Consider the following 10,504-nt stretch of genomic DNA (forward strand, 5'->3'; position numbering starts at 1 on the left):
CGATAGATCCGCTCCTTTTCTCTATATACACCTGTCAGTCAGAACACTATAACCACTGACCTACTACCGATATCAAATCCAGGCGATAGCAGCGTCACCAGGCGAGGAATGACTACTAAAAAATGGTTCAAATGGCTCTGAGCACTATGGGACTTAACATCTGAGGTCATCAGTCCTCTAGACCTAGAACTACCTAAACCTAACTAACCTAAGGACATCACACACATCCATGTCTGGGGCAGGATTCGAACCTGCGACCGTAGCAGCAGCGCGGTTCTGGACTGAAGCCATAGGTGAGTAACCATCATCTGGAATGTGCGCGTCACTCCGCCTGAAGCATACACTCTTCACTATTTTGATATTCCTTACATGAAGAACTGAACGAAAATCCTTCGGTAAGTTTCCATTTCAGTTGTTCACTTATTAAAAACTTAGTTACTGGGATTTCGCCAAAATTGGAACAGAATCGGCGGTTTATTTTTGTGTGAATTGTTTACTTTTCCTCATTCGAAGAAGTATCATCGTTTATGAGTAACGGCTGCATCTCTCTTGTTGACAGGTGTAATTGTGCTTCTTTTGTGAAAACACAGTATAATTTGCTCAAACGCACCCTGCAGTAGCTATTGCGACAGAATTCTGAAACATAGTACCGCGTTAAACAAGCAGTTGGCAACCAGGATGTCAATAGCTTATGAAAAACCTCATTGTGTCGGTTTGCAGTAACATAACCGAAGAAATTTCATGTTTATTTTCATACTAGGAAATTCTCTTTTCACTAGCTGTCGATGACTTAAAAGATTACAGTTCTGGATTAAAAAAAAATAAAATAAAACTATAGCTTCTGCGACATCGCCGTACATAGTGAAGTTCTATGTGTTGACGGTTTGGCGTAATACTGTCCTCCATGTGTGCTGTAATTCGCCAAAATCTCGTTTCGATGTCTCAATGTGTTTAAGAGGTACGTAGGATGTTATGAATATTTCATTCTCTCGCGAGTCCGATCGGCAGTAAACGTGTTACATACATCCATTTTCTTGAGAATGGAGAAAGAAAAATTCATTATCTTAGTTAAATTTTATAGACAGCATCATATCGTGTAATATGCAATAAATACAAAATCATAGCGACCCCTATTTTTAATCGGAAACTTTAACTCTTAGTTAAATGTGAGTATTACAATAAGTACGACCATTAGTGAAATAATGGCCTCTTCATCATGAAGCTAACTTATAAAGCTACAGGTGACGTAAAAATCTATTTCTTTACAGAATAGTTTCTGTGCAATCGTTTGCGCATCGGCACGAGTAAAGAATGTGTACGCGGCTCAATACGCGCAGGACAAGTGCGACACGTGCGGAAAGTGCGCGCCGCGCTGTATTATCGTGTCACTTCTCACGTGTTATACGCATCTCAGTTTGCACCTAGAGTTAGCATTGGTTCTTAGAGCCACGCCCGAGGGACTCGTTCGTTCGAATTTCAGATGTTGAACAGTCGTCTGACTGGAGGAGATTCTCGTACCACAAAAAAGTTCGTCTTGTTCATTGGTCATTTTGACCCCTTTCAATCTTTTCCTTCTTTGAATTCTGAGACGAGGCAGACTGGTTTTAGAACATAAGTTCCTGGATTACTGACGAGTAGAGTCGCAGCGGAGTCGTTGTGCTGGCGGTGATATGTCGTGCTAATTCCGGACGCACGTAGATGGCGACTTTGTAGGTCCACAAAGCTCTCTGAAGGGAATGCAGATGAACATCTCCGATAAATTGTGCCAAACGTCCGGAGCGGTAAGCAGGAAATTTGTCTAGGCTGCTCGTGTTGCTGTGACAGGAATGATTGGACAGAGATGTCCGCCTCGCAGAAACTGGCAACCATCGTCGAACCTCGTCAAGACATCACGCACGATTAGGAAGGAGGTGACTAATTTGTGCTGCCAACTACAACATGAACTCTGCATCAAACCTCGAAGCTCACGCAGTATTCTGGAGGTCACATTATACAAATTACCCTTCCACAGAAGTATATAATCCCTCACACTACCCGTCCCCGCTTTTTGACACTGTATGTTACGAGGAGAAACGTTAACACGATTGCAATTTGGAAATTAACGTCAGTTATTATTAAAAATACATTAACGTATGTATCAAGTTTTACTATATACATATGCAACCTTAAGTTATGTCTTAACATAAATTTACGTGAAATTAGAGCACCTTAAGTAGTTGCCCCGTTAGAACGTATATTTGTATTTCTTTCATTTTCATTAAAGAACCAGCCCGTGCCTATACAAGGGAAATATAAATGTCGACTGCCAGCCGGAGTGGTCGAGCGGTTCTAGGCGCTACAGTCTGGAACCGCGCGACCGCTACGGTCGCAGGTTCGAATCCTGCTTCGGGTATGGATGTATGTGATGTCCTTAGGTTAGTTCTAAGTTCTAGGGGACTGATGACCTCAGAAGTTAAGTCCCATGGTCGTCAGAGCCATTTGAACCATAAATGTCGACTAAGTAATAAAAAATGATTTCAATTTTTCCTTGTACTTTGGTGAATTGATTATTGTGTGTTAATCTGTAAACTGCACCACTGAGCAACATCTTCTTTTAAGAAAACGTCTGTCGACACTTCATGAGCTTCTGTAAGCTTGTGTGAGCTCTCTCAGTAGACTCAGCATAAACGAACAGAACACATGTCTCTTTTCTTGCAAAATGTACTATTGAAAACAATCACCTTCGTCGGCGTATGCAATCAGAAACATCCTTGGATGTTACGGTCATCTGGAAGAAATGTCGGAGCCCAAAAGAGCACAAAACTTGCAGTAGCCTTATCTGTCGGCTGCTGCTTCGGGAAAATGATCGAATGAAATATATGTGACAAGTTAAAACTCTAAACCAGAACGGAATTCGGAAAGAGAAACCTCCTTTCATGAGATGTACACCACCAATTACGCGATCGGGATATATAGATATGGATACTTGTACATGAAACAAGACTGGAAGAAGTTACGTTTATAATGTTTTTCGGAATATGTTAGACAGGATTTCCCATTGGAGAAAACATGTAGCTAATATCTGCTGTAAATTAAATACTGTTATGGACTGACTCTAAGCTTCAACTTGTCATTTACTCTTCCCTTTTCCTACACGACTCAGATAATGTTCTCTACGTTTTTTCTCTCAAATTTTGAACAAGTTCGTCCTTGCCTGATCGCGTACGTCATCCTGTACGTACAAAAACATGTGATATAAATGTTTCACATTCTCTCCATAAACTGTATACATTTCATCGAGAAAGTATACCGATTCCTTTTTTCCTTCACACAGTGTATGAATCATTGCCATTACTTCACAGTCAGTTGAGATTTGTGATTGCTGATGCCATTATTAACATTTCGCACATAGTACACGTCAATGTAACTTCTTCCTCAGTTACAATACTGGAATACACGCTGCCGCGCTGCATATTGGCGTACACCGCATGTTGATTTCCTTTCGTAGTTGCACTTGTACACAGTACAAAGATAACTATTCACCAAAACGCACTTAAAAACACATGATCAAGATAGTTTTTGGAACAACTACAGTCTGATTTAAATTAGTTGTCTGATGTTTAGTGTCGACAGTTAAGAAATTGTCACGAGTCCAAGCAGCCCCCACGGCACTTCCCTCTCATTGTCGACAGAAAATCTCCGTAAAGCTTCTATGTCTCACAAAAGCCTAGTAAAAAACTGAAATTCAAGTATGGTATAGATCTCTATGAGTAGCCGAGGTCGCTGGCGCGTACTAGAGCGGTGATAATCCTGGTGGTGGATGAAATTTTCACTTCCAGTATTTGCCCGGCAAGGGGAAAAGTGGTGGTGGTGTAATGTTCCTGCTCAACAGTCCTTAAGCCAAAGTCCTGGATTCAGTTCCAAACTTCCGCGCAGTGTCTCATGAAGTGGAGGGCATGTGACACTTCTTGGTGATTCGTCCGTCGGATAGGGATGTTAACCCCGGTGCTTTCCTCGAGAGGAAGACTGTGTGCTGGCCACCGGTTTGCACCTTCTTCCACTTCATGCACACGACACAGATACAGACTTAACACTTTATAACAGATCGGAGGCAGGCAACGGCAAACCACTTCCACTAGCACACTGCCATGGGTGGTTTCTGCATCTGCTCGCCTACGCTCATATCCCGAGTATGGGGCTTTGCACCGCAGAGATCTCTGTTGTTGTTGTGGCCTTTAGTCCTGAGACTGGTTTGATGCAGCTCTCCATGCTACTCTATCCTGTGCAAGCTTCTTCATCTCCCAGTACCTACTGCAGCCTACATCCTTCTGAATCTGCTTAGTGTATTCATCTCTTGGTCTCCCTCTTCGATTTGTATCCTCCACGCTGCCCTCCAATATTAAATTGGTGATCCCTCGATGTCTCAGAACATGTCCTACCAACCGGTCCCTTCTTATTGTCAAGTTGAGCCACAAACTCCTCTTCTCCCCAATTCTATTCAATACCTCCCCATTAATTATGTGATGTCCGCCCCCAGTAGCTGAGTGGTCAGCGCGACAGACTGTCAATCGAAAGGACCCGGGTTCCATTTCCGGCTGGGTCGGAGATTTTCTCCGCTCAGGGACTGGGTGCTGTGTTGTCCTAATCATCATCATTTCATCCCCATCGACGCGCAAGTCGCCGAAGTGGCGTCAAATCGAAAGACTTGCACCAGGCGAACGGTCTACCCGACGGGAGGCCCCCATCACACGATATTTCAGTTACGTGATCTACCCATCTAATCTTCAGCATTCTTCTGTAGCACCACATTTCAAAAGCTTCTATTCTCTTCCTGTCTAAACTATTTATCGTCCATGTTTCACTTCCATACATGGCTACACTCCATACGAATATTTTCAGAAACGACTTCCTGACATTTAAATCTATACTCGATGTTAACAAATTTTTCTTCTTCAGAAACGCTTTCCTTGCCATTTCCAGTCTACATTTTACATCCTCTCTACTTCGACCATCATCAGTTATTTTGCTCCCCAAATAGCAAAACTCCTTTACTATTTTAAGAGTCTCGTTTCCTAATCTAATTCCCTCAGCATCACCCGACTTAATTCGACTACATTCCATTATCCTCGTTTTGCTTTTGTTGATATTCTTCTTATAGCCTCCTTTCAAGACACTGTCCATTCCGTTCAACTGCTCTTCCAAGTCCTTTGCTGTCTCTGACAGAATTACAATGTCATCGGCGAACCTCAATGTTTTTATTTCTTCTCCATGGATTTTAATACCTACTCCGAACTTTTCTTTTGTTTCCTTTACTGCTTGCTCAATATACAGATTGAATAACATCGGGGATAGGCTACAACCCTATCTCACTCCCTTCCCAGCCACTGCTTCCCTTTCATACCCCTCGACTCTTATAACTGCCATTTGCTTTCTGTACAAATTGTAAATAGCCCTTCGCTCCTTGTATTTTACCCCTGCCACCTTCAGAATTTGAAAGAGAGTATTCCAATCAACATTGTCAAAAGCTTTCTCTAAGTCTACAAATGCTAGAAACGTAGGTTTGCCTTTCCTTAATCTTTTGTGTAAGGTAAATCGTAGGGTCAGTGTCTCTAAACAGATTGAAACTTGTCTCGTCGTGTCTCTAAAGCTACTGAATTCCCTGAAATATTTTTTTCGTTGTTAATCAAAATACAAATCGCAGCAAGGGGACACTCCGAAGTTGCATATCGGATTGCATTTGCTACGTATAAGCTTGGGTGTTTGCTTCTTTAGTTCCCAATTTTTGGAATATATAATACTTAAAAAGCTTGACGTTTAAAAAAAACTACTATCTTCTACAAATACATGTAAAAATTCTGAAATTCACTATTTTAATTATGGAGGGAGTTACGGTCTTTCTTTAAATCAGCAAAGTTTTAGCGTCTGGAGAAGTTTGCAACTTGAGAACTGGCCGGCAGACACAATGCTTTGCGCAGTGCAAGCAGCGGGACTGTTGGAATTGACAGTGCCACTTTCCTGTTAGTATATTATTGGTGGAAGCAATCCATCATGCTAAGCTCTTAAATATCAAATATTTTAAATCTAGTCAGTCTTGGAATTATGCCGTTTCACTGTTGCAGCTACCAGGAGAACATGAAACGCTTTTCTGCCATCTACCGGGAGCACCAGAGCACGTCCCTGGACAGTGCTGTGTGGTGGGTGGAGTACGTGATCCGCCACCAGGGGGCCCCCCACCTGCGCAGCGCAGCCCTCGACCTGCACTGGTGGCAGCTCCTGCTGCTCGACGTCATAGCCTTCATACTGGCTGTGGCGGCCGTGGCGGCGTTTCTCCTCTACAAACTGACTCGGTGGTTCTTCTCGTGGCTCACTCGACCCAGCAAACTGAAGAAACAGTGAAAGTGTCCCTGCATCACGTGTCAGAAATCTGACAGACACGTCTTACATGCTGCAGTCGTATTTCATAGGAGTGCTCCTATAATGTGCGCGACTTTCGCTTCCTTAACAGACTCGTCCCTGCAAGTTTAATGAGTGTCCTTGGAGCAAATCTAACTTCTATGGAGAAGTGATAAAAACGCTAGAACATACACGCCATGACAACCTGCTATTCATATGTTAGCTGCATCAAGTTCGACATAGGAAGAGCACGAGATCGTGATGATCATCTCTAAGACTGCTCTCTGCAACAAAATCACGTCCCGCACTGGGTAACGAAAGTCAAGTTAACGTATGTTCATCAAACGCTACTTACTATATATTAAAGTGTTTATCTTTTGCTGCAACTGATTAGGCTCTAGACACAGTAGTTACGACCCTTTTTAGTAGAGTTCAACAAACACATACCGTATTACAAAAGAGGCAAACTTACTACTTATAATTACCTATTTCACTTTTTCTGTTTATCAGTAAATACCGGGTGATCAAAAAGTCAGTATAAATTTGAAAACTTAATAAACCACGAAATAATGTAGATAGAGAGGTAAAAATTGACACACGTGCTTGGAATGACATGGGGTTTTATTAGAACAAAAAAAAAAGTTCACAAAATGTTCAACAGATGGCGCTGGACAGCAATAACTGCTACCGTGACGGGTAAGAGGTACGCCGATATGTTACAGAATCGCATCATCCCCAACCTGGCTGATAAACACCTGCTGGAACGTACGATGTTTATGCAGGATGGCGCTCCACCCCATATTGCTAGACGCGTGAAAGATCTCTTGCGCGCCGTTTAGTGACGATCGTGTGCTCAGCCATCACTTTCGTCATGCTTGGCATCCCAGGTCCCCAGACCTCAGTCCGTTACCTGAGGTTACCTGAAGTCGCAAGTGTATCGTGATCGACCGACATCTCTAGGGACGCTGAAAGCCAACATCCGACGCCAATGCCTCACCATAACTCCAGACATGCTTTGCAGTGCTGTTCACAACATTATTCCTCGATTACAGCTATTGTTGAGGAATGATGGTGGACATATTGAGCATTTGCTGTAAAGAACATCATCTTTGCTTTTTCTTACTTTGTTATGCTATTTATTGCTATTCTGATCAGATGAAGCGCCATCTGTCGGGCACATTTTTTGAACTTTTGTATTTTTTTGTTTCTAATAAAACCCCATGTCATTCCAAGCATGTGTGTCAATTTGTACCTCTCTATCTACATTATTCCGTGACTTATTATGTTTTCAAATTTATACAGACTTTTTGATCACCCAGTATATACGCTGCAGTTACCAGTTTTAATGAAATTTAAAAAAATAAATAAATAATAAATAGTTACCTTTTTTTAAAAAAAATAGCGTTTTTGATTTTATTTTTCTTTCCTTCTGTACGTACGAACTTTGTTGTAGGACCTCTTATTTACTTGTGGTAATAAAAATTCATTTACACAGAATTAAGTACGTTTAAAATTATGTGAATTCATATTAACTGATTAAGAATATTTAGTTGAGAATTAAATCCTTTATATAACTCGGCCTCGGCACACATTTTCTAAATGCAGTGGGTTTTTTTTAAAGTATTTACTGAATTCTTTCCCGGCGTTAGCTATGGAACACAAGACTGTCTCTATTAGCAGAAAATGGTTAAATATTGCCAAGCCGACGTTTACTTATCATCGATAAAACACACTTCACTATACATTTAAGTTATTTGAAAGAACCAAAATTGTTAAATTCCAACGTTAACTATCCGCCTATGAATGCACAAATGTGAAACTAGTAAATAACTCCGTCAGTCTCAGGATCGCTGTAAAAGGAAAAACACTTTCTTAATTCACTGCTAAATTTTTATCCGCTCCCGATTTACGGGTTTGGTTAATTTTTCCTTAGCGGAACAATTTTTTAAATGTGCCGCCGCTGCAAATCGTTCGGTCGCGGCACAGCCCAGCAACACCGCTAAAAACGCTGAAAATTCTTTAAAGAAATATTATAGATGACATGGGCAAGCTAATTTACATTAATAATACACACTTTTGATAAATTATAATGTATTTAGACCACAACAATAAGTCAACTTACATTAGTTTGTAATTTCTCCTCTAATGGCGGATAAATCTAGATACAGACAGAAGAAGTCTACCCGTTCATAAAATGCTACGTCACAGCTTGCTCTCACTTTCAGCTCTACAGGGAGACGACAAAGAATACACACTACGTGGTGGTTTTTATATTACTGCTGACCATTAACATCTCTTTGTAATCTTACAACATTATTTTCCTCTGTGGTTGAATTTTACATTTTTGTTATCGCAGATATTGACACATTTCGCAATTACATTATGAGTATAGAAATATTACAATCATAAATACATCGGGAATATTACTACAGAAAATATTACAATAATAACGAATGTCTTTTACACAAAATTAAATAATATTTTTTGTTAAATAATTACAGTATATACAAATTGCTTCACAGCAGCGTATATGGTACAATTAAATTTTTGTTTATTAATAGTGTGAGCTTGCCAGGGAACGTTACATTGCTCCCTGGCAGCATTTGGCAAAGAGTTTCTATACTTTGACACAATGGTGCCAGTAACGTTCTTTACAATTCTGTATTTTTTTATGGAATGGCTCTTTTAATTAGTCCCAGGGTTATGTACGTTCATGGCTCCCCCATTTGGGCGAAGGCAGACAGGAAACCTGGGCAAAACTGTGCCGGAGCCCAGCCATCCCAGTTGGTTCATGATTAATCTTGTCTCTTTAACAGTCATTCTTTTGAATTGATTTAGCAGTTTGGCATCAACGGTTACATAATATCACAGTCACATACAGTTCAACGAAAGTTTTTTGTGTGTGATTAACAACTCGTTATTATTAATTTTGCGATATACTGCAAGGTCACTTGTCCTAGGATATATCACTTAGTTTTTTTTTTTTTTTAATCATTTAGCACAACATCACTTTTCATAATGTTCCCACTACCTACGTGTTACAAATCCATCTCCTACACTTGTTAGTGTTCATTTTCTCTCGTCAATTTACGGGTATACATGATAAGTGTTCAATGTTTATCAAAAATGGAGTTCATTGACATGTTATGCAGTTTGTGTAAATATTTTGGAATATGTCAATAATGCTGTAGTTGGTGAGCGGTGCGGAGTGATTGTTGAGCGGCGTGTTGAGTGTGATAATTGCGTACATGGTAACAAATATTAAAATTTCGTATTAGTTTGCCCAAAAATCATCTATATTTATGTTCGAGTAGATTTTATTTGTGCCTTCCAGCCGGATTAAGGCATATTGTTCAATAACTCCTTTGAAATTATGTCTCAGTTTACTTGCAAGGTCCTACATAACTACAGCGTAGTCTCTGTAGGCTAAAATTGACTTGGACTGTATCAGGCTATCTCTTTTAACTGATTGGATCTGCACATGCTTCAATTGAAGCTTCTTTGTGCGTAACTTTGCGTTACTTAAATTTGCAATAAGTTTGCCTCCCATGGTGCCCTCGGGTCACTACTGGGTGCATTATTCTCTTTGATAACACTGGTTTGAAAATAAAGTTCTCAGGGTCTCATATTATTGATATTATTCTGGGTTCGAATCTGTCAATCTGACAGCTACACATATATAAATAAATAAATATATATATATATATAATAGAAAAGATTGTACCAAGAAATATTTCAAGTTTGACACACATACAGAATATTATGCAGTACACAAACTAATCACTACTAAAATGTTCCTCCTGACCGATCTCTGTCACAATTTAACACTACAAATAATTGCACTAATCAGGTTATCTGTGCAGACATTTAGAGCATGTTTAAGCTAACACTAATTAAAAGAAGACATAACACAAATATTCATAAACAAAAGAGAAAGTCAATCATATTCTTATAACTAAATACTTCTACACTAGTACATTATCTTCACAGATCACACATCATTAATGTTCATTCATTTTCAAAAAAATGGTGTACGTTTCTTACACATAACACATAGGACTATTAGTCATTTACTGTAGGAATATTTTCACATCCTTACACGGATACAGTCCCCGTACTCTCCCTGAGTGGG

The 10,504-nt window shown here is 40.0% G+C and overlaps 1 protein-coding gene across 5 annotated transcripts in view; it reads left to right on the plus strand.

The window, feature by feature from the left end:
• Positions 1-7,706, plus strand: part of LOC126474976 (UDP-glycosyltransferase UGT5-like) — a 215,922-nt gene extending 208,216 nt beyond the window's left edge. For 4 of the 5 annotated variants that reach the window (XM_050102500.1, XM_050102501.1, XM_050102499.1 and 1 more), the window contains one exon: positions 6,099-7,706. In XM_050102500.1, the coding sequence (XP_049958457.1) occupies positions 6,099-6,375 (277 nt within the window). In that variant the 3' untranslated portion in view covers positions 6,376-7,706. The remainder of the gene's footprint in view (positions 1-6,098) is intronic. The other variant, XR_007586618.1, reaches the window with a different exon arrangement.
• Positions 7,707-10,504: the final 2,798 nt, after the last annotated feature.

Source organism: Schistocerca serialis, chromosome 4, assembly GCF_023864345.2.
Source record: "Schistocerca serialis cubense isolate TAMUIC-IGC-003099 chromosome 4, iqSchSeri2.2, whole genome shotgun sequence".
In the NCBI taxonomy this organism is placed as follows: domain Eukaryota; kingdom Metazoa; phylum Arthropoda; class Insecta; order Orthoptera; family Acrididae; genus Schistocerca; species Schistocerca serialis.